General features: G+C 38.3%; 1 protein-coding gene across 8 annotated transcripts in view; it reads left to right on the top strand.

Moving 5' to 3' along the window:
• Positions 1 to 25,914, top strand: part of CDK14 (cyclin dependent kinase 14) — a 633,696-nt gene that overhangs the window by 474,310 nt on the left and 133,472 nt on the right. For all 8 annotated transcript variants that reach the window (XR_009260494.1, XM_058725143.1, XM_058725146.1 and 5 more), the window contains one exon: positions 8,065 to 8,113. Coding sequence is in view for 7 of the 8 variants with exons in the window: in XM_058725143.1 (XP_058581126.1) it covers positions 8,065 to 8,113 (49 nt within the window). In the remaining variant the exon portion in view is untranslated. The remainder of the gene's footprint in view (positions 1 to 8,064; positions 8,114 to 25,914) is intronic.

The raw sequence follows: 25,914 nt of genomic DNA, 5'->3' as shown, positions 1-25,914 counted from the left end.
CTGTGGCATTTTGGACATACTCATTTTTATATTAACTTATAAAAAGACTTATTCTATGGTGTTATTTACATTGGATGATATTAAATCTGTTTGCAAAAGATAAACTAAAGTTTTAGACTTTTTAAGATCTCTTCTTATTGCTGCCCCTCCCCCCAAAAAGAAAGAAAAGTGTTGGTTTACAAACCCTGATTTCACCTCTCAAGTCCTTTGAACATACTTGAGGTTTTTAACTGGCTGGTTGATTTAACTATTTACTCATATGCTTTCCTGTTATTGAAGTTAAAAACACAGCAGTATCCCTTAAGATACAAAACAAACAAACATAAAACTGGTGAGAAAGAAATGAGGGGAAAAATTAGTTGAAATTATTTTCCCGATGTCTACAGTACATACCTATAGCAAATGAGTAAATTCCAATTTAGGTTTTCTCTTCCTGTGGGTTAAAATATGCTTCCATAATGCCTCAAGCTATTGCAGATTTGGCTCTTTAGAGCTGGGAAACTAGAATGCGTGTCATTGTTCTCCAGTTGTTTTCCTGTGGAATTTCAACAAATTGCGGCAGTTTGAGGGAAAACCTTTCCAGTTTTCTGTCTTCTCACCCCCATCATATCGCATAGCAAGTGATTTCTTCTGTGCCCCAGCTCTCCTCCCTGGTCTCCCACTGTGTGTGATCATCCTCCGCAGTGTCCCTGCAATAAGACGAGAAGGTGAAAATCAGCCTGCAGGTTTAAATTAATTGCACTCCTCAGTTATGCTCAGAGTTAGCCAATGCTTTAAATCACAACATTCTAAACTTCTAGTTTAAGCATAATTGGAAAGAGAAAGCTGACATTAAAGTGGTAACTGACAGAGTAAACTTAAAGCAGAACAGTGTAAAACACTCATATGCAAATAACTGAATCATCCGATAAAATTATTCAGAGGCAGTCGAATATTTTATTAAACATACCTGTTAGTGATTTGGAGCACTGATTTCAGCACCTTTTTGTTTTTAAAACTTGCATGACTAATTATGTTCTGTTTGTTCTAATGGAACATTACTTTTATTCATAATGGAAATCGTTTTTAAAATCTAATTTTTTCATGTAATGATAAATGTAATGCATGTTCACAGCAAAAAAAAATGTGAGGGAGCCCTCCATTTGAAATTGTGTACTTTGGCAGTTAAGATCTGAGAGGCATTGGATACAAGAGAGCAGCTTCTGTGTTTTCGTGTGGCTAGCTTCAGATATTTGAGTTTATCCTGCCTTCATTTGGAAAAGAAACAGTGGCTCTGCCTCTGGGCTCCCAAGGGACTATGTCCATATCCACATTGCAGCACTGTTCACCCTGTGTTTGTAATTCTTTATTTGCGTTTCTGTGCCACTGATCTAAAACCAGGACTTACTCATTTCTGTGTCCAGTGCAGCTCCTGGTATCCAGGCAGGTGCCCAGGTAACATTTGCTAAAAGAATTGAGTCTATGTGAACAGTGATGGAAGGTAGACGTAGGAACGCTTCATTCTTCCTTATTTTTTCTTCTTTCATATGGCATATTTCAATTTTGGCTCTTTTATGCATTGCTAAATCTGACATATTGTACTTCTGAAAAAATTTTCTATTAGCATATCCTGTCAAACTCTAAATAGAGGCAATTCTTAGAACTAATATTTATGTGCAGTCATTAATTGCAAGACTAATAATTTACTTGTAAATGCAAGATTGTATTAATTTTATCTGTAATGGAATTCTTGTTCCTCCTGAAATCATAGCAAATTATTTAAATTACTTTGTGGGGAGTACAAAGTTAAGGAGATCAAATTTGTTTTACAAGAACATTTGATGTAATTAATTTTTAAAATATATCTTGCTTTTTTAATACCAGACTTTAGATAATAATAATTTTTTAAAGACTTTATAAAAAGAACTGTTCTCCCCATTTCTCCTTTCTTTGTCAGTTAATCCTCAAACCTAGAATATGCCTTTAAATTTCTGCTCTACACCAACTGGCTGAATTATGTTGTGACTTTATAATACAGTCTAGTGGAGAATAAACTCAGGCATTAGATGATCTTTTGAGACATATAAATATATAATTGTTGGTGAGCACTTTCACCTAGAGCTTTAGAACAATAGATATTTGTAACAAGGCCTGATCTTCAGCGAATGCACACCATTATAGCATAATGACTAGTTTCTGCACTGATTGGTCAGTGCCCATGCCTTGCAGGTTATTAAATATTTTAACATTTATCCCTGCTTGAATGATGACTCTGAAACTCCATGAAAACTAAGTACTTTCTGAATCAGCCTGGAAAGATTAATGTATTCTCAGGGTAATATTTGAGTTGAATATGAAATTCTAAATCTTTGAAACCTGGAAATTGAAGATCAGTAAATGCTCTATAGTCATCTTAACTCCTACTTTTCTATCATACCCTATACCCAATTCATCAATAAATCTTATTGCTCTGCCTTTTAATGAGTTGCAGACTGACCCCTTCTCACTGCAGGCATTCCGTTACTATAACCCAAAGCACATCAACTCTCTCCCATACAGTTGTAATAAACTTTTTTTGGTCTTCCTGCTTCCACCCTCACTTTCGATAGTATATTTCCCAAAGAAGAGCCAGAATGGTCCTTAAAAAATGTCTAGATAGTGTCCCTCAGGCCGCAATGGCTCTATGTGAGCCAGTCTTCTGCCCTTGGGCACCTTCTCTGTCTCAGCCTCCACTTGCCTCTCCTACACTGTCTGCTCCAGCCACCTGTCCCGCAGACCCACTCCAGCCTTGCACGTCCTGGCTGGAATATGAACTACCTGCTTGCATGTAGGTTTTCTGTGTGGCTCCCTTCTATATCCTCAGCCCCAAGAAGTACACCAAGGACACAGCAGTTGCTCAATAAATAGTAGTTGAACTAATGAATCATTGCTTCCAGTCATTCCATTTCGATAAACTCTGTGTTTAGAAATAGGAGGCTGAGGGGCGCCTGGGTGGCTGTTGGTTAAACATCCGACTCTTGGTTTTGGTTCAAGTCATGATCTTACAGTTTGTGAGTTCGAGCCCTGCACTGGGCTCTGTGCTGAAAGTGCAGAGCCTGCTTGGAATTTCTCTTGCCCTTCTCCGACATGTCCTTGTTCTCTCTTTCCCTCTCTCTCTCTCTCTCTCTCTCTCTCTCTCTCTCTCTCTCTCTCTCAAAAAATAAATAAATAAACATTAAAAAAATAGTAAGCTGAGTATGTTCTTAAATTTATTTTTGTTCTTCTTATCAAATGGTTGTTCTTACACAGGAAACATACCGTCCCAAAGCAATATCAACCATTTACATTATCTCCTTTAAAATCTTGTAATTAAAAGCAGACAACACTGAAAAAAGATACCAACCAATATTAAGCAAAATTAAGCCTTTAGGTATTCAATTTTTAAAAAGAAACAGGATCAATATGAAAAAGAAACCATTTAATTTTATTGGAGGACATACACACAAATCCTGTCTAAATGAAAAGACATACCATATTAATATATACAAAGATTTTATGTCATTCTTTTCAGATAAATATATATTTCAATGAAACTCCAACCAGATTTCCAATGGGAACTTTATTTTGTTGACTGACTATTTTGTTTGAAACTCCCCTTCCCTCATCACCTGATCTAAAGTGTCCCTCTCATACTGGTCAGTCTACATTATATCTCCTTGTTTTACTTTGCAGAACACTTTTTTCCCCAGTTTCATTGAGATATAATTGACATATAGCATTGTGCAAGTTTAAGGTGTGATTATATATATATATATATATATATATTACAAGATGATACCACAGTAAGTTTAATTCACACATCCATCACTTCACATAATTACGATCTTTGTGTGTCTGTGGTGAGAACTTTATTTTTAATGTTTATTTTTGAGAGAGAGAGAGAGAGAGAGAGAAAGAGCATGCACATGAGAGAGGGGCAGAGAAAGAGGGAGAGAGAGAGAGTCCCAAGACCGAATCCTGCAGAGTCCAACGCAGGGCTGGATCTCATGAATCATGAGATCATGACCTGAGCCAAAGTCAAGAGTCGCACTTAACCAACTGAGTCACCCAGTCTCCCCACTGTGGTGAGAACTTTTAAGATCTACTCCCTTGGCAAGTTTTAAATATACAATGCAATATTGTTAACTAAAATCACTATGCTTTCCATTAAGTCCCCAGAATTTATCCATTTTATGACTGGAAATTTATACCCTTTGACTGCTTTTCATCTGTTTCTCTACCTCACACCCCTTGCCCCTGTCAACCGCCAGTCTGTTCTCTTTTATGAGTTCAGGGGTTTTTTTAGATTCCACATATAAGTGAGATCATACAGTATTTGTCTTTCTTTGATTTATTTCACTTAGTATAATGCCCTCAAGGTCCATTCATGTTGTCACAAATATCAGAATTTCCTTTATTTTTATGGCTGAATAATATCCATTGTGTGTGAATGTATAGGTACACATTTTTTTTCATCCATTCATTCATCAGTGGGCACTTAGGTTGTTACCATATCTTGGCTGTTGTGAATAATGTTGCAGTAAACATAAGAGTGCAGAAATCTCTTCTAATCATTTCATTTCCTTCAGATGCATACCCAGAGGTGGAATTGCTGGATCATATGGTAGTTCTCTTTTTAATTTTTTGAGGATCCTTCATACTGTAAAGTGGCTGCACCAGTTTACATTCCCACCAATAGCATATAAACATTCCCCATTCTCCACATTCTCGCCAGCACTTGTTATTCTGGTGTTTTGATAATTGTCATGCTAGCTTGTGTGATGTGATATGTCATTGTGGTTTTGACTCACATTTCCCTGAAGATTAGTAATGTTGACCACTTTTTCATGTACTTGTTGGCCAGTTGAATATCTTCCTTGGAAAAATGTCTTTTCAGGTCCTTTGCCCACCTCTTAATTAGATTGTTTGTTTTTGTTTTTGTTTTTGTTTTTTGCTATTGAGTTATATGAGTTCTTTATATAATTTGCATGTTAACCTCTTATCAGATATGTGGTTTGCAAATATTTTCTCCCATTCTGTAGGTTACCTTTTCGTTTTGTTGATGGTTTCTTTTGCTGTGCAGAAGGTTTTTACTTTGTTGTGGTCTCACTTGTTTATTTTTGCTTTTGTTGCTTGTGCTTTGGGTGTCGTATCCATAAAGTGCCTAGGAGCTTTTTCCCTATGTTTTCATCTCTACTTTCAGGTCTTAAATGTAAGTCTTTAATGCTTTTTGAGTTAATTTTTATGCATGGTTTAAATAGGGGTCCTGTTTCATTCTTTTGCATGTGAATATCCAGTTTTCCCAGTACCATTTTTTGAAGAGATTATCTTTCCTCCATTGAGTATTTTGGCTCCCTTGTCAAATATAAGTTGACCATAGAGCACAAGTTTAATTCTGGACTTTCATTTTTGTTCTGTTAGTCTATGTGTCTGTCTTTATGCTACTACTGTACTGTTTTGATTACTGTAACTTTGTAAGATAGTTTTAAATCATAAAGTGTAATTACTCTAGCTTTGTTCTTTGTTCTCAAGATTACTTTGACTATTTGGGGTCTTTTGTGGCTCCATACACATTTTAGGACTATTTTGTTTATGTTTTTGTTTTTATTAAAAAATAGTAAAATAGTATTCTAATAGTATAGTATTAGACCTTAGGTGATGTTGAGTAATATGAACCTTTTATGATATTATTTCTTCCAATCCATAAACACAGGATTCCTTTACATTTATTTATGTCTTCAATCTCTTTCATCAGTATTTTAGTAATTTTCAGTGTACAGATCTTTTACCTCCTTGGTTAAAATTATTCCTAGGCATTTCATGTTTTTGATGCTGTTATAAATGCAACTGTTTTATTTATTTCTTTTTCAGATAATTCGGTATTATTATATAGAAACACAACTGACTTTTATGTATTGATTTTGTGTTCTGCAACTTTACTGGATTTGTTTATTCTAATGGTTTTTTGGTGGAGTCTTTAAGATGTTATCTGTATAAAATCAGGTCATCTAGAAACAGAGACAGTCTTACTACTTCCTTTCCACTTCAGATGCCTTTTATTTCTTTTTCTTTCTTTCTTTCTTTCTTTCTTTCTTTCTTTCTTTCTTTCTTCCTTCCTTCCTTCCTTCCTTCCTTCCTTCCTTCCTTCCTTCCTTCCTTCCTTCCTTTTTTTTTCCTGATTGCTCATGATCAGACTTTTAGTAGCATGTTGAATAGGAATGCTGAGAGTGGGTATCCTTGTATTATTCCTGATTTTAGAAGAAAAGCTTTCTGCTTTTCCTGATTGAGAATGATTATTAGCTGTGGACTTGTCATATATGGCCTTTTCTATATTGGGTTATATTCCTTCTAGACCCAGTTTGTTAAGAGTTTTTATCATGAATAGATGTTGAATTTTGTCAAGTGCTTTTCCTGCATCTGTTGAGATAATAATGTGATTTTTATTTTTTATATTCTATTAATGTATATCACATTGATTCATTTGCATATATGAAACCATCCTTGCATTCCAGGGATGCATAATATAGAGGCACATTTTTTCATTGCTGGTAGGAATATGAAAAGTAGTATGTCAGCATCTATTAAAACGTAAAATGTGCATACCAGTTGTCAAGCTGTTCTATATGGAGAAATCTGTCTTGGGGCGCCTGGGTGGCTCAGTCGGTTAGGCGTCCGACTTCGGCTCAGGTCATGATCTCGTGGTCAGGGTGTTCGAGCCCCGCGTCGGGCTCTGTGCTGACAGCTCAGAGCCTGGAGCCTGTTTCAGATTCTGTGTCTCCCTCTCTCTGACCCTCCCCTGTTCATGCTCTGTCTCTCTCTGTCTCAAAAATAAACATTAAAAAAATTTAAAAAAAAAAAGAAATCTGTCTTATAAAAATGAAAACATTAGTATACAGAGGTAGATGTGCAAGGATATTTTTTGAAGCATTGTTTTTAAGGGAAAAGGAACTGGAAGCTACCAAATTTTCCTCAGTAGGAGAATGGTCAAAAACTATGGTACTTCTATCCTGTGTAATATTATACAGTTTTAAAACAAGTATTACATCTATTTTCTTGATTTAAAGGACTGTTTGCTCTATATTATTAAGTACCTTAAAAAATTCAGAGAATGTTTACTGTGCAATCCATTTTAAAATTAAAATAGTACATATATTTGTGTGTATATATGGGTTTGTGTTTATAAACATAAAGAAATATGTGGAAAGAAACATACCCAAGCCATTAACAATTGCTGTATTTTCAGGAGTCAAAAACAAGGAGCAGGAGGGGTGCCTGGGTGGCTCAGTCAGTTAAGCATCTGACTTCGGCTCAGCTCATGATCTCACGGCTTGTAGGTTCAAGCCTCGTGTCAGACTCTGTGCTGACAGTTCGGAGCCTGGAGCCTGCTTCAGATTCTGTGTCTCTCCCTCTCTCTGCCCCTCCCCTGCTCACACTCTGTCTCTCTCAAAAATAAATAAACATTAAAAAAATTATTAAAAAAATAATAAGGAGCAGGAGAGGTGTGTGCTACTTTATTGTTTAACATGGTAAAACATATTACATCTTAATTTAAAAATATAATAAAGATGATTCAATGATGAATGTAAATATACATTATAGGACATTAGTAGTTTGACTTTGAGCATGTATAAATACCAAGTAGTGTAAGAAAGGAGAACCAGCACTACTGTATTTGGTTAAAGATGTCTTCATAGTGAAAACAGTGGCTCTCACTTCACTGATGTGTCAAAGTTCTTCAAACTACTTACAGTTTGGAGGTTTGGAATTTGTGTTTCTTTTTCAACTCAATTAAAACTTAGTTATTCTCAGAAATAATTACTAAGAAACAGATTATTAAATAAATCACCCTACACATAAGAAAACAATGCTTCATATTTACAATGTTAAGATTTTCCTGTTTTATTCTTCGTGTAACTGCCTGATCTAGAGATGAAGATGTAGTGTGGCTAGTGTACTCATCACTAAATCAGACGCTATCTTTATAAAAGTTGAGCTTTTTTAAAAAACATATTTGCAAATTATACATCGGAAACAAAGATTGTTTATCATCTTTCTTTTTTATTTCAGAACGCTTTACCCTGTACAGCTCTAAAAACCTTAGGCAAGCGTGGAATAAGTAAGTCCATATACCGTTTATGCTTGTTTTCTCTCTCTTTTTCTCAGTCCCTCTCTCAATTTCTAAAGTCTCCAAATAAGTTTGTCTTGACATTTGTTTCATTTGTTCATCCAAATATCCATTTCTCCATTCATTTAACCATTAAACAGTTGTTAAGCCATAACTATGTACCAGCCGCCATGTTCAGCCTAAGCCAATGCTGTTATATATGAGTTTGGGTTCTGAGAGCAACGTGGCATTGCTTTGAAATGATAAATCCTAAAATTCACTGGGTTCAGTCTTCTTGTAACTAAATTCAAGAAATATTTTAGCATCAGCAAAATAGCATTTAAGTGCAATTTAATGACTGATTCTAATCTATATAATGTTCTTGAACACCTCTGAACGAGATAAAATTGATCTTTCACATTTTTTCAGTTTATCTATTGTTCCCCTAGGCCTTCTTGGAAAACTAAGTACCTATATTGCTTGAAATGTATGTCATCTGTTTATTTGATTTCTGTTCTCTCATCTGATCTTGTTGAAATAGTTTTATTTATTGGTTTTGAAATTTGATGAAATCTGAAGATCTGAGTTTCTCAAGTTAATCATAGGTCTTTTATTGCAAGCCAACCTGTTAGTAAACCATTGAAAGTTGGAAAGCAGAGTAATTGAGTCACTCTTGTTAGTTGTGGATATCATATTTCAAGCATTATGCTGGGGAAAAAGTAACTGGAACTGCTTTGATTTAAAAATTTTTAAAGTGTCATAACAAAATTTTGTCTATGGGGACTTCAGTATTATTGCCTTAGTTTTTACTGTTATGACATATTTAATTTTAGACACCATCAATTATAAAAATAAAAAAATAAGAAAAAACCTTTTTATAATAAAAATGCCTTTAATCGGTGTTGTCAGTAGATACAGTGGACAGCTTATTGTAAGGGAACTCATGGAATGAGTACGTGAAACTCTGCAGTGGTTTATTTGAAAGATTTGGCGGTTTATTTTTATTAAATCCATCTTAGAAGAGCGCTGGAATAATTATTTTTGTCTAACACAAGGCTTTGCATTTGCCATTTGAAGAGTTAGTTCTTATTATGTGTAGAGTCTCCTCTGGGAGGCATGCCGTCTTCTGGGAACATTCTGTGTGTGTTCCTCACTCTTTTGCCCTTCCACCTCCCCCTCTTTACTGATCAGCAGTCTAACATTTTAATTAAGTGCTTTCATACACCAGATAATATATACAGTATACAGTTCCTACCTTAATTAAATGATCAAACACATTCTCTCATATTGCTCAAAAAGTTTTGTCCAACCAGGTAACCATTGTATGAGACAATCTTTTATAAAGCAATTGAATTTCTAACCCCATCTTTGAAGTGACAGGAGTATCTGCCGAATCTACACGTAGCGTTTGTGGCGGATAGCCTTCAATTTAGAGAACCTCCATTTCCTTCCATCAGAGGGACAAAGCTAGAATGATCTCCAAATTGCCCAGGAAAATAAATGGCAGATCTTATCCACTTAGAATCATCTACAAAAGATGGGAGAGGGGTGTCTGTAGACAATGCTGAATGATATTTCTTCCGCCATCCTCTTGTGGTTATGACCCCATTCATTTCCACATGGCGCATTTCAGTCGTTCATTTTTGTGACTTGTATTCAGCACCACCTGCCATCACAAACAGTCTAGCATACATGCCCAGGTGAAGGGCCTTTCTCATTCTGCCTTCCATAGTCGCTAGTGAGATGCCTCTCAGAGAAGGTACTTCTAGCCATTTACATTACTCTACTCTGGGAGAAACGAGGTAAAAGAAAAGTAAAATTGAAATAGTATTCAAGCTTTGCATTGCTTCACTTCATTCTGACCACCTAAGACTTGATACTCACTTTTCTCTGAGAGTTGTTCATGTTATAACAAAAGTAGTTAATTTCATTGATGGAAATCAGGATGTAGAATGCTCTGGTATTGACATTTTAGACATTTTAAAAACTATGTGCATCATGCACAATCTCCTTTAAATTTTTCTTAAAAGATGCTAGGTATTTTCTTAAAAGATGCTTTTATTCTTAACGGCAAGTAAGAATTCTTCAGAATACGATTTTTCACAAAATAAGAAAACAGTTTTCTCTTTAAGATATAACTTAAGGGATATTTATTAATTGCATTTTCTATAGGATTTTTTATAGGATTTATAATTTTTCTACCAAAGCCAGGGTCTGAAATACTGAAGGAGAGGCACCTGGGTGGCTCAGTTGGTTGAGCATCCGACTCTTGTTTTCCACTCAGGTCATGATCTGTCTCACTGTTCATGGGTTCGAGCTCCATGTGGGGCTCTGAGCTGTCATTGGAACCTGCTTGGGATTCTCTTTGTCTCTGCCTCTCCCCTGGTCATGCACTCACTCTCTTGCTTTTCCTTTTCTCTCAAAAACAAATTAATAAAACTTAAATTATTTTTAATAAAAAAATAAAATACTGAAGGAAATCTTACATTTTCATGTAAAGTCTTTTTAATGAGCTGGTAGAATTATAGTTAATGTTTTTCTTTTAATCTCTAACATCACATATGCTTTTTAAAAAGAAATTACAAAAGCATTTAATAAATTGGGTCCTACCCTTAGATTACTTTTAAAACATGTTAGGGAAACTATTAAAAGCTGTTAGCTTGAGGTAAGATTTTTAAATTATAAACATAATTTGTTTAGAATCAAGCTATTTTTTAAGTCCCCGTAAGTCTTATTTTTTGTTGCCTTAAGGAGTTATTTCAAAAAACACTAAGTAATAAAATATCACTAAAAATGTTATAAAAATACTACTTTCTGGTATCCCAGTGTTACCTCCTGAATCCTTAGAGCCAAGCAATAGCCTCTAGCCCATTAAAACCCAATGAAATTTACAGAAAACTGAAAATTCAGAGACATTAATTTGTTATTGATTCTTCATCCAAATGGACTTGCGACCTTGCAACCATCATAGACATTTCAACATCCCTCACTTCGGAATGAGCTCTAAGTTCAGAAGAACTGCATTTAAAGACTCGTAAGCAAGTGCTGGCTTTCTCCATCACTGCATACGAATTTGCTTGTCTACAAGCACAATTATGAAACGAGCTATCGGTAAATTCTCGTATATAGCAGTAATAGGTTCAAAATAAAGGAAACTAATTTGCAAGAACTAATTTGAATTCAATTTAGATGGGTTAATAGAAGACGGGTAGGTTAATATAAAAAAGTAAGTCACTGCTTAAAATTAAATAGCAATGTATTTAAAAATACATATTAACTCAGCTATTAAAGCTAGTGGATCTGTTAACCTGCCTAAAAGAGTAATAGTTTCTTGAGAAATGAATCCTTGAATCTCTTTGAACAGCTGTAACAAGTGACCCAGTTTATTTGGGGGCCAAGCCTGCCCTAGGTAACGCCAATACAATTCCCTGCTGACTTCGTTTATACCAGTAACCATGGGCATAATTTTATCCTTTGAAGGATTTTTTTAAGTATTCTGGGGAAACAATGCAATAATGGGAGAAAAATATCAAAAGATGCAGCAGATATCTAAACTCAAAAGGATAATATAAAGAAGAAATCTTAATTACAGGATTGAGATTAATAAATATATATTAATAAAGAAAAGAAAGTACTTTTATTCCCCTATATTGGACATGCATGAGTTGCCTAGGCTCTTCCTGTTTAAAAGGGGATTTTGGATTAAAGGGAGACAAATCTTAATTTTATATAAATACATGTACTGTTTTCTGACCTCCTTCAAAACATTACATTTTATTTCATTGGAGTTATAAAACTCTCCCTATTTTTCTTCCAAATCTCTCTATTTAGAGTTGTCTGACATTGGCATGTATATGCAATCAACCAAGAATTTCAGCCACTTAAAAGATCTTTTATTATTTTGGCTGGAGAAGCAGCCTTAGTATATGCTCTCCAGCAATGTTAAGGGTAGGATTCCAGGAACACATTTGCTTGTTTTGGAACTTTTTAACAGCTGAACAATTTGGGGATTTTGAACGGAGCAAAAAGAGAACCCAAGATAAACCACCCTGTCACAGAAGACATATTTGGAAAGAACAGCTCATGGTTGATAAAGCAGTACGTGTCCACAGACTCGAATAGGTGTAGGGCAACCTCATCCTGCTCTCTCCACCTACGTGCTCTGGTTCGATTTATAATCCTCCTTGATAGGTAAGTCCAACTGAATTTCTCCTCTAAGAATTGAAAGCATTGATTCTTTAAAATGCGTAATAGAGAGTTCCGGAAGATGGCGGCGTAGGAGGACGCTGGGCTCACCGCACGTCCTGCTAATCACTTAGATTCCACCTACACCTGCCTAAATAACCCAGAAAACCGCCAGAGGATTAGCAGAATGGACTCTCCGGAGCCAAGCGCAGACGAGAGGCCCACGGAAGAGGGTAGGAAGGGCGGCGAGGCAGTGTGCGCTCCATGGACTGGCGGGAGGGAGCCGGGGCAGAGGGGCGGCTCGCCGGCCAAGCGGAGCCCCCGAGTCTGGTTGGCAAAAGCGGAGGGGCCGGACGGACTGTGTTCCGACAGCAAGCGCGACTTAGCGTCTGGGAGGTCATAAGTTAACAGCTCTGCTCAGAAAGCGGGAAGGCTGGAGGACAAATGGAGGGAGAGCTGCTGAGCCCCCAGACGGCAGAGCTCAGCTTGGCGGGGAACAAAGGCGCTCGCCAGTGCCATATCCCCCGCCCATCCCCCAGCCAAAATCCCAAAGAGAACCAGTTACTGCCAGGGAACTTGCTCACTCCGCGCAAACACCCAACTCTGTGCTTCTGCGGAGCCAAACCTCCGGCAGCAGATCTGACTCCCTCCTGCTGCCACAGGGCCCCTCCTGAAGTGGATCACCTAAGGAGAAGCGAGCTAAGCCTGCCCCTCCTGCCCCCGTGCACCTTGCCTACCCACCCCAGCTAATACGCCAAATCCCCAGCACCACAAGCCTGGCAGTGTGCAGGTAGCCCAGACGGGCCACGCCACCCCACAGTGAATCCCGCCCCTAGGAGAGGGGAAGAGAAGGCACACAGCAGTCTGACTGTGGCCCCAGCGGTGGGCTGGGGGCAGACATCAGGTCGGACTGCGGCCCCGCCCACCAACTCCAGTTATACACCACAGCACGGGGGAAGTGCCCTGCAGGTCCTCACCACTCCAGGGACTATCCAAAATGACCAAACGGAAGAATTCCCCTCAGAAGAATCTCCAGGAAATAACAACAGCTAATGAACTGATCAAAAAGGATTTAAATAATATAACAGAAAGTGAATTTAGAATAATAGTCATAAAATTAATCGCTGGGCTTGAAAACAGTATACAGGACAGCAGAGAATCTCTTGCTACAGAGATCAAGGGACTAAGGAACAGTCACGAGGAGCTGAAAAACGCTTTAAACGAAATGCAAAACAAAATGGAAACCACAATGGCTCGGATTGAAGAGGCAGAGGAGAGAATAGGTGAACTAGAAGATAAAGTTATGGAGAAAGAGGAAGCTGAAAGAAAGAGAGATAAAAAAATCCAGGAGTATGAGGGGAAAATTAGAGAACTAAGTGATACACTAAAAAGAAATAATATACGCATAATTGGTATCCCAGAGGAGGAAGAGAGAGGGAAAGGTGCTGAAGGGGTACTTGAAGAAATTATAGCTGAGAACTTCCCTGAACTGGGGAAGGAAAAAGGCATTGAAATCCAAGAGGCACAGAGAACTCCCTTCAGACGTAACATGAATCGATCTTCTGCACGACATATCATAGTGAAACTGGCAAAATACAAGGATAAAGAGAAAATTCTGAAAGCAGCAAGGGATAAACGTGCCCTCACATATAAAGGGAGACCTATAAGACTCGTGACTGATCTCTCCTTTGAAACTTGGCAGGCCAGAAAGGCTTGGCACGATATCTTCAGTGTGCTAAACAGAAAAAATATGCAGCCGAGAATCCTTTATCCAGCAAGTCTGTCATTTAGAATAGAAGGAGAGATAAAGGTCTTCCCAAACAAACAAAAACTGAAGGAATTTGTCACCACCAAACCAGCCCTACAAGAGATCCTAAGGGGGATCCTGTGAGACAAAGTACCAGAGACATCACTACAAGCATAAAACATACAGACATCACAATGACTCTAAACCCGTATCTTTCTATAATAACACTGAATGTAAATGGATTAAATGCGCCAACCAAAAGACATAGGGTATCAGAATGGATAAAAAAAACAAGACCCATCTATTTGCTGTCTACAAGAGACTCATTTTAGATCTGAGGACACCTTTAGATTGAGAGTGAGGGGATGGAGAACTATTTATCATGCTACTGGAAGCCAAAAGAAAGCTGGAGTAGCCATACTTCTATCAGACAAACTAGACTTTAAATTAAAGGCTGTAACAAGAAATGAAGAAGGGCATTATATAATAATTACAGGGTCTATCCATCAGGAAGAGCTAACAATTATAAATGTCTATGCGCCGAATACCGGAGCCCCCAGATATATAAAACAGTTACTCATAAACATAAGCAACCTTATTGATAAGAATGTGGTCATTGCAGGGGACTTTAACACCCCACTTACAGAAATGGATAGATCATCTAGACACACAGTCAATAAAGAAACAAGGGCCCTGAATGATACATTGGATCAGATGGACTTGACAGATATATTTAGAACTCTGCATCCCAAAGCAACAGAATATACTTTCTTCTCGAGTGCACATGGAACATTCTCCAAGATAGATCATATACTGGGTCACAAAACAGCCCTTCATAAGTTTACAAGAATTGAAATTATACCATGCATACTTTCAGACCACAATGCTATGAAGCTTGAAATCAACCACAGGAAAAAGTCTGGAAAACCTCCAAAAGCATGGAGGTTAAAAAACACCCTACTCACGAATGAGTGGGTCAACCAGGCAATTAGAGAAGAAATTAAAAAATATATGGAAACAAACGAAAATGAAAATACAACAATCCAAATGCTTTGGGACGCAGCGAAGGCAGTCCTGAGAGGAAAATACATTGCAATCCAGGCCTATCTCAAGAAACAAGAAAAATCCCAAATACAAAATCTAACAGCACACCTAAAGGAAATAGAAGCAGAACAGCAAAGGCAGCCTAAACCCAGCAGAAGAAGAGAAATCATAAAGATCAGAGCAGAAATAAACAATATAGAATCTAAAAAAACTGTAGAGCAGATCAACGAAACCAAGAGTTGGTTTTTTGAAAAAATAAACAAAATTGATAAACCTCTAGCCAGGCTTCTCAAAAAGAAAAGGGAGATGACCCAAATAGATAAAATCATGAATGAAAATGGAATTATTACAACCAATCCCTCAGAGATACAAACAATTATCAGGGAATACTATGAAAAATTATATGCCAACAAATTGGACAACCTGGAAGAAATGGACAAATTCCTAAACACCCACACGCTTCCAAAACTCAATCAGGAGGAAATAGAAAGCTTGAACAGACCCATAACCAGCGAAGAAATTGAATCGGTTATCAAAAATCTCCCAACAAATAAGAGTCCAGGACCAGATGGCTTCCCAGGGGAGTTCTACCAGACGTTTAAAGCAGAGATAATACCTATCCTTCTCAAGCTATTCCAAGAAATAGAAAGGGAAGGAAAACTTCCAGACTCATTCTATGAAGCCAGTATTACTTTGATTCCTAAACCAGACAGAGACCCAGTAAAAAAAGAGAACTACAGGCCAATATCCCTGATGAATATGGATGCAAAAATTCTCAATAAGATACTAGCAAATCGAATTCAACAGCATATAAAAAGAATTATTCACCATGATCAAGTGGGATTCATTCCTGGGATGCAGGGCTGGTTCAACATTCGCAAATCGATCAACGTGATACATCACATTAACAAAAAAAAAAGAGAAGAACCATATGATCCTGTCAATCGATGCAGAAAAGGCCTTTGACAAAATCCAGCACCCTTTCTTAATAAAAACCTTTGAGAAAGTCGGGATAGAAGGAACATACTTACACATCATAAAAGCCATTTATGAAAAGCCCACAGCTAACATCATCCTCAATGGGGAAAAACTGAGAGCTTTTTCCCTGAGATCAGGAACACGACAGGGATGCCCACTCTCACCGCTGTTGTTTAATATAGTGCTGGAAGTTCTAGCATCAGCAGTCAGACAACAAAAGGAAATCAAAGGCATCAAAATTGGCAAAGATGAAGTCAAGCTTTCGCTTTTTGCAGATAACATGATATTATACATGTAAAATCCGATAGACTCCACCCAAAGTCTGCTAGAACTGATACATGAATTCAGCAAAGTTGCAGGATACAAAATCAATGTACAGAAATCAGTTGCATTCTTATACACTAACAATGAAGCAACAGAAAGACAAATAAAGAAACTGATCCCATTCACAATTGCACCAAGAAGCATAAAATACCTAGGAATAAATCTAACCAAAGATGTAAAAGATCTGTATGCTGAAAACTACAGAAAGCTTATGAAGGTAATTGAAGAAGATATAAAGAAATGGAAAGACATTCCCTGCTCATGGATTGGAAGAATAAATATTGTCAAAATGTCAATACTACCCAAAGCTATCTACACATTCAATGCAATCCCAATCAAAATTGCACCAGCATTCTTCACGAAACTAGAACAAGCAATCCTAAAATTCATATGGAACCACAAAAGGCCCCGAATAGCCCAAGTAATTTTGAAGAAGAAGACCAAAGCAGGAGGCATCACAATCCCAGACTTTAGCCTCTACTAGAAAGCTGTCATCATCAAGACAGCATGGTATTGGCACAAAAACAGACACATAGACCAATGGAATAGAATAGAAACCCCAGAACTAGACCCACAAACGTATGGCCAACTCATCTTTGACAAAGCAGGAAAGAACATCCAATGGAAAAAAGACAGTCTCTTGAACAAATGGTGCTGGGAGAACTGGACAGCAACATGCAGAAGGTTGAAACTAGACCACTTTCTCACACCATTCACAAAAATAAACTCAAAATGGATAAAGGACCTGAATGTGAGACAGGAAACCATCAAAACCTTAGAGGAGAAAGCAGGAAAAGACCTCTCTGACCTCAGCCGTAGCAATCTCTTACTCGGCACATCCCCAAAGGCAAGGGAATTAAAAGCAAAAGTGAATTACTGGGACCTTATGAAGATAAAAAGCTTCTGCACAGCAAAGGAAACAACCAACAAAACTAAAAGGCAACCAATGGAATGGGAAAAGATATTTGCAAATGACACATCGGACAAAGGGCTAGTATCCAAAATCTATAAAGAGCTCATCAAACTCCACACCCGAAAAGCAAATAACCCAGTGAAGAAATGGGCAGAAAACATGAATAGACACTTCTCTAAAGAAGACATCCAGATGGCCAACAGGCACATGAAAAGATGTTCAATGTCGCTCCTCATCAGGGAAATACAAATCAAAACCACACTCAGATACCACCTCATGCCAGTCAGAGTGGCCAAAATGAAGAAATCAGGAGACTATAGATGCTGGAGAGGATGTGGAGAAACAGGAACCCTCTTGCACTGTTGGTGGGAATGCAAATTGGTGCAGCCGCTCTGGAAAGCAGTGTGGAGGTTCCTCAGAAAATTAAAAATAGACCTACCCTATGACCCAGCAATAGCACTGCTAGGAATTTACCCAAGGGCTACAGGAGTACTGATGCATAGGGGCACTTGTACCCCAATGTTTATAGCAGCACTCTCAACAATAGCCAAATTATGGAAAGAGCCTAAATGGCCATCAACTGATGAATGGATAAAGAAATTGTGGTTTATATACACAATGGAATACTACGTGGCAATGAGAAAAAATGAAATATGGCCTTTTGTAGCAACGTGGATGGAACTGGAGAGTGTTATGCTAAGTGAAATAAGCCATACAGAGAAAGACAGATACCATATGGTTTCACTCTTATGTGGATCCTGAGAAACGTAACAGAAACCCATGGGGGAGGGGAAGGGAAAAAAAAAAAAAAAAAAAAAGAGGTTAGAGTGGGAGAGAGCCAAAGCATAAGAGACTGTTAAAAACTGAGAACAAACTGAGGGTTGATGGGGGATGGGAGGGAGGGCAGGGTGGGTGATGGGTATTGACGAGGGCACCTTTTGGGATGAGCACTGGGTGTTGTATGGAAACCAATTTGACAGTAAATTTCATATATTAAAAAATAAAAAAATAAATAAAATAAATAAACATTAAAATAAATAAATAAATAAATTTATAAATTAAAATAAATAAATAAATGTCTTAATCAATCAATCAATAAATAAATAAATAAAATAAATAAATAAATAAAATGCGTAATAAGTACAGAGTCATTGTTATGAAGCTCCCTTAGTGGAAATGCAAAGATAGACAAGAAGACATTGACCTGCATATATCTGAATGCACCAACAGTGACAAACCCTGACTTAGAAGATTGAAGTGTTTCCTAACTTTGTATTCTTGAACTTTCCTTGAATACGTTCTCTCATTCAATGGTTAACTTTCAGAACATATTTTATAGATGACTTGCTAGATCCAAGTTACATGTGCATAAAACATAGTCTTTAAAATAATATTTAAAAGAAAAATGTAAACTTCTCTCTGTAATTATGTTGCTGATTCCCTGTTTTTCTTATGGCAACACCTGACTATGTTCAATTAAGATTTAAATCAGTGCCTTCTCAAGAAACCAGAAGCCCTCTTTTTCTACTCTGCCTTATTGTTCTAAGTTGATCTGAAATTTTCCAAAATAAGAATATATTGCAAAGCAAGTTAGAACTTTCCATTTCTGTACCAGCTTAACAGTGTGAGAGGAACATAAGAATGGCTTTTGGCACTAGGAGGAGCAGTTGAGCTGAGCCAGATTCTGAAGTCTGTCCTCCACTTCCACATTTTTTTTTCATTATTGATCATTTTTGTTATAAGTCTATTTACTTCAAAGTAACAGTTTTAATTTATTTAGTGCCTGGAGATTTCTTCCCCCAGTATTTCCAAAGAAATTATTCTGTACATTATCAATGCACTTTTTTTAGGCCTGGATATATTGGGGTGACAAGCTCTACAGCAGACATTTTTGGAATTCCATTCTCTTAACCCCAGGATGAGTTGGAGCTGCAGCTCTTCCCTGCCCGGCTCGTGGATGTGAGCCCAGCTTCAGGAGGCTACAGGGGGTGCAATTCCTCATGACACCCTTGGAAATAGAGTTTGGAACACTTGGATAATCAGATCCACACAGGTGTCTGTCCTGATCTTGGACACCTGTGCGTGGTGTTGTTTGGAGGCCCCAAAGCGGCAATTCAGAGGAATTTCTGGGAACATTCATTTTCACAAGAGTGATTCACTGTTTCAGCTACTGAAAGCAACATGTAGGTGTGATGTTTACCAGATCTGTTAAACCCCCTGCTACCTCACAGAGAACAGTTCTTCTAGAAAATTGAAAACTATATTTTTGAAAAGGGAAAGAGGAGTCCAGGTGCTGGTGGGAGGCCTAGAGAGCCCCGAAGAAGACAGTATCAAGGGCTGTCCAGAGATATGGGTCGGGGCAGGTGCCAGGAAGACACAGAGAAAGCTAGGCAAGAGAAAGTTGGGAAATTGCCAAAGGCCCAGATCTGGTTACTAATAGTAGCAATAGCATAGATATGATAACATATAAAACATACATAGTCAAAGGCCTAACATACCCTCCTTGCCCTGTAGTCACAGTTGTGATGGGGTAGCCATGGTAATTAACACTTGGGCAGCCTTTTGCAATATAGAATTTGCTTTCTTGTATGTTTTCACATCCTCATGTCTTTTTTAACCATCTTGGGAAGTAGTCAGGACACATACTACTATCTCTATATAGCTTGAAAAAAAGAAAACATGCTCAGTGAGGTCAAATGATCGATGCTATGGAAAACTACAACTTGGAATGTATGCCCCAAAGTGAATTTTAGGAAAGAAATATCAATTTAATAACCCTGATATTCACGTGGATCAATATCTTATTTTGTTTTGTTCTTATTACAATCTTGGTCATGGAGATCTCTTCTGGGAAATGATGCAATTCATTTCCAGTCTGGGTTTTCAGCAGCAAGAGAGCTGGGCTAGAATAGAAATCTGACTTCTTTCCTGGGGAAAGTGTTTGTGGCAGGCTGACCACACACATCAACTCAGGCCTCCCCTGTGCCCACTGCTGGATAATGCACCATTGGGATAAAGGCGGGTTCGTGACAATCTTAAGTGCTAGAGATGACAGGCCTCCTGGCCACCCATTCAGACCCTGCTAGTGACATTCGTACCCTATTCCACACAGCTCCCACTTCCCCCAGGAGGTTATCCTCTGTCATTTTGTGCCATTGCCAGATATCTTGTCTATGTCTTTCTTGTGGTAGCAAAGAATTTGCTATCATTAATAACCCCTGGTGATGGCCAAGGGCAAACCCCGTGCTATTCGTTATCTGTTGAGCACAAGTTTTTTGTTCCACTTCTGATAGACAGAAAATATCCATCTTCTCTCTTACTAATTGGCAGTACGTGCCAGGCTTGGGACCTGGCAATGGCTATTGTTTTTCAGCTTTTAAATGGATTTAAAAAGTTGGATTCCTCATCCCCAAGTACATACTTATGGTGCAGCTAATACCTTCTTTCTGCCATCCAGCTCATTAAGGAATAAAATCCAGCCATGCTTCTGAAGTGGCACAGGGTTTTCAGGAGCAGCTGGGCTGCCTGTTTCTGTGAAAGGAGGGCAACACATAGAATTAGGCTTTCTTGAACTGTTTCCCAAAACAGATTCTAGAAGCGTGTGTGAACTGAAGTTCTGCTTCTCCAAAATCTAAAACGGTGTGTTTGTGTTCTGTGGCTGCCATAACAAATTACCATAAATATTTTGGTATAAAACACCACAGAAGTATTATCTCACGGTTCTGTTGAGCTGGAGTTTAGATGGGCTCAGCTTGTTTCTTTGCTCTGGGTCTCACAAGGCCAAACTCAACTATCGGTAGGCCTGGGCCCTATCTGGAGGGGTGGAGGAAAAATCTGTTTGCAGGCTTATGTAGACTGTGGGCAAAATTCAGTCCCTAGTGGCCAGAGGGCTGAGCCCTGTTTTCCTTCCTGGTTGTCAGCAGGAACTCTCACCCAGCAACCAAAGGCCGTCTTTTTCCTCATCACACTGCCCCCTCCTGCTTCAAACCAGTCAATGGCAGGAGTCTTTCTCATTGCTTCATAACTCTCTCACTTCCCCTCCTGCCCTCTCTTCTGTCTTCAGTAGGAGAAAGTTCTTTGCTTCTAAAGGCCTGCCCGTATTATCCAGGTTAATCTCTCTGTTTTAAGATCTGCAACCTTAATAACATCTGCAGAGTCCCTTTTGCCATGGAAAGTAGCATATTCACAGGCTTCAGGGATTAGTGAGTGGACATCTTTGGGGCCATTCTGCTCTCCACAAGTGGATACTGGGGTTTCCTATTCAGTGATGAGTCATGGGGTAAGGTAGAGCAGAGGGGGCAATCCCAGCCTTCACCAGGTCAGACACAGTCTGTTCCGTCTGATCTCTGACCCATCTAGTGACAAGCACAGATGTCACTCTGACTCTGGTGGCTCCATGTTGCCTGGTTCACATTAGGTATCCCCAAAATCAGGAAGAAATCATTTTCTACCTCCTGCATAGAGGAAAAAAAAAAGAGATTATTCTCCAGAAAGTCCATAGTCTCTGAATTATCTGAAACTTTGGCCTAGCATTTCTGTCCCCTTTAGGTCAGTGCTGTCCAATACAACCTTCTTCATTGATGCAAATCTTTTCTATCTGGACTGCCCAGTGCAGCAGCCACTAACCTCCTATGGCTATTGATCGCCTGACATGTGGCTAGAGTGATTTAGGAAATGAATTTTAAAGTTTATTTAACCTTAATTAATTTAATGTGAATAGCCATAGGTAACTACCATATTGGGCAGCACAGTTGTAGCTCAACGTGTAAACTATTCATTTATTTTCAGTGCCCACCAGTGTAGTACAAGTGTGGGTGTCTGATGCTTTGGAAAGTCTATGCGTTTGAGTTCTTGGCATTTTGTGCTCAAGTATACAGAGATCTTCCTTTATATTTTTGCTTCTCATCCCTGTCTTTTATTTGTAAACACTGAGAAAATAATAGCTCTGGGGGACCCAATAAGTGTAATAAATCTGCAGAGGGACTAGTAAAAGTATCAAAGAACATCAAGCAGACATTCCTTCCCCTCCTCCTCCCCTCAAGAAGCCACGCTGTTCCCTCCTGAGGGGCACTGCCTGTTGCAAGTGTCTCTATTCCTTTCTCCTTCTCTGTTCCCGCTCTCTCTTTTCTGTTGGGAACTGCTAGGGGTTAGACACACAGCTCTCTCCCCTTTTTGAACTCCCTCAAGAATTCACCTCTCTGCTGTTGTTCCCGGCCCCCTTGATCTACCCTAACTCTACTCAGAAAGTATCATAAAGGCTTAGTTTCCTCTTCACCACATAGGAGATGCTATTGAGAATCTCCACTTTCTAAATAAGCTTCCCATGGACCCCATGGGTACATATGTTAATTATTCAACTTCAGAATATTGAAAATTACCGCATTTTAAAAAGTGAAACATAAACTGAAATGCAGTTTTCACTGCTCTTTATTTATTTTAAAAAAACTGGATATGAAAAAAAACTCAACACTTATTTTTATCATTTTCTTTTGGTTAAGAAAATATTTATGAGTTGGGGCGCCTGGGTGGCTCAGTTGGTTGACCGATTGACTTCGGCTCAGGTCATGATCTCACAGTTTGTGAGTTCAAGCCCTACGTTGGGCTCCGTGCTGACAGTTCTGAGCCTGGAGCCTGCTTCGGATTCTGTGTCTCCCTCTCTCTCTGCTCCTCCCCTGCTCCTGCTCTGTCTCTCTCTGTCTCAGAAATAAATAAACATTAAAAAAAATTTTTTTTAAAAAGAAAATGTTTATGAGTTTAGTGAACCGTCAGCCTCAAAATTAAGATGAACATAAAAAGTCACTGGAAGGGTACCTGGGTGGCTCAGTTGGTTAAGTGTCCCAACTTTGGCTCAGGTCATGATCTCATGGTCCATGGGTTCAAGCCCCACATCAGGCTCTGTGCTGACAGCTCAGAGACTAGAGCCTGCTTCAGATTCTGTGTCTCCCTCTCTGTCTCCCCTCCCCTGCTTGCACTCTATCTCCCTCTCTCAGAAATAAACATTAAAAAAAAATGAATAAATAAAAAATTTTTTAAAAGTCACTGGAGAAAGAGATGATTTTAACAACATTGTCTTTTGTATCCACCTCACCCACTCCACACTTTTCTTTGGTCAGTTATCATGAAAATTAGGATTGGGCAAACCTCATTATATGGGGAGACTTTCTATAAAAGTGGGCACAACTTCCACCAATTGTGAAGATATAGTTAATAGACTTGACCTTGTAAGAAAGAATACACAGTCAATAAATACTTTTGATATGAACCAAAAAATAATAGAAAAGAAGAAGGAAGGCTGCAAAAACTCATAGTTGGCCAAATGGGAATAAAATGCCTGAAATCCATGTGATTTGGCATCACAGGGTTCAAGTTCCAGTCCTAGATATGCTACTCAATGGTATAATGTTTAGGAAGCTCACTAATCAATCTGAGCCCCAGTTGTTTAGTCTTTAAAACCCTTGGCAGGATTATTGTGAGGATTGAATAAAGCATGAGTGTTCATGATGGGGCACCATTGGCCAACATTAGCTTACCTCCCTCTTGTTTCTCAGCACACCCTGTCCTCCCCTGCCAGTTAGATTGTTTCATTCAGGTCCAAATAAGCAACAGTTCTTGAACATGAGTCCCACTGCTATACAGGTCCCCAGACATCTTCTGGACTATTTCTTCTACCTTCTTAGGAACACAGGCTGAACTGCTTGGTCACCAAATCATTAAAAAAAATACTTCTTATATAGAAACAAGATTCCCTCATTCTCAGCAGCTCCTTCCTAAGAGTGATATGTTAACAAATAGCATTGTACATAATTAACATAGAACTTTGATTTATCCTAAGTCTTTAAACACATCTACTAGACAGTTTTCCTAATTATATTGAAAGAAACCCATGGACACTGTTATCAAGTTCAAAGCATCTGTTGGAGCTTTCCTGTCATGCTCTTCATACATGGACTTATAGGTAAGACTACACCAGGTGTATTAGTTCTGGGTGTCCACTTGACCCAGAGATGAGTGGTGAGACCAAAAATAATTATTCTTGCTGTTTTGGGGTTTTTAATGGGGCGGGTGGACAACTTATCCCTAGAAACATAATTAATGAAGGCTGGGAGCATGGCCTTCATTTGGTACATCTGTCATCACCAAGGAGCAAACCGGTAGGGAATTCCAAAGGTAACTTGGCCTTTTTCTTTCAGACATTGAACCGAGTCCATACCCTAAAGCACAAATCTCATGTTACCTGGTCATATTCATCATGGGAGTGATTTTAATAATAGATTTCATTATGTCTTTAACAACAACAACAACAACAACAACAACAACAACAACAAAGATACCTTAAAATGCCATAAACAGACAAGGATACAACCCCCAAACCAATTATCCTTTGTCTTATCTAAAAGAGCATTTTTAGATCATTTGGACATTTTGGGGATCGCAAAAGAACCTAGTGGCAGTTTACAGTTGAAGTCTTATAGTATATATGTGTGTGGATGTCCTTAATCAGACTATAAATGAGATATAAGTGAATAGAAGTATCAACACAAAAGAACAATATTCTGGCCCTTGTTGCATTTGTCACAGAGCATATCTTTGTGTATCTGTATGTGAGTTCTCTGCTAGACCTCAGCTGTATGTAATCCCTCAAGACTTGATATACAAACATAATGCCAAATAGAGAATTTCCCTTAAATTATTCAAATCTCCCCATAAGTGATTTCCCACTCTTCCTGCAATGGAAAACATTTGATCATAAATTCAATTAAATCAGTCATCATCTTTGTGATGTTTGTCCAGCTAAATCCTTTAGTGACAACACCAATAAACATAGCAGCTGTGTGTGTGTGTGTGTGCGTGTGTGTGTGTGTGTGTGTGAGAGAGAGAGAGAGAGAGAGAGTGTTTATGGCATGACTGTTGGGGAATAATTGATCTGAAGTCAAGATAAAGGATTGGTCTCATTTCTTAGGCTATATTTTGACCACTTCACTGCAGCCAAGGTTTAAAAATTAAACTCATAACAGGGATAAAGTCATGTATATTCCATTAAATTCATTGGCTTTTATTTTCCAACTTAGAGCCTAGTCTTAATATATTGAGTTTTAGATCAAAACTGGTATACTTTGGAGATGTTAGTGAAAGCTCTCAAACCACAGTAACCATTTTTCTTCCTCTCTCTTCTGCACTTTCCCCTCCCTAGTTAAAACAAAAGAAAGTCGACTGTCAATATACTTTTAAGCTTCTCCAGGAAAATTCCATAATAGGACTACAGTACTGTTTATGATTTCTCAGAGTTATGTCAGCTGAAGAAGTAAGGTTTATTAGAGGCTTATAAGTGTTGATTGTTTCTCGACTTGATCCTAAAGCTTTCAGACAACTATAACTAACTGCTTCCCCTCATTTTCATTATAGCTTTGCTGCTGATCCTATTAATTTGGATATAACTGAACCCTTAATCATGCAGATCTTTATGTATGTGCATATCCATGTGGCCTGTAGAGGGCAGCATGTTCTGGGGAAAGAAAAAGTGAGATAAGCCACTGATTTTTTTTTTTTTTCCTTTAGCAAAACAAGATATCTCTAGTAGAGAAGTCAGAGCTTCCCCGTGCTTTGATTGTCTGCCACTTTAGG

Source organism: Neofelis nebulosa, chromosome 4 (genome assembly GCF_028018385.1).
Source record: "Neofelis nebulosa isolate mNeoNeb1 chromosome 4, mNeoNeb1.pri, whole genome shotgun sequence".
NCBI classification, from domain to species: Eukaryota; Metazoa; Chordata; class Mammalia; order Carnivora; family Felidae; genus Neofelis; species Neofelis nebulosa.
Note: the sequence above shows the minus strand (reverse complement) of the source record. Positions and strands in the feature narration are given on the sequence as shown.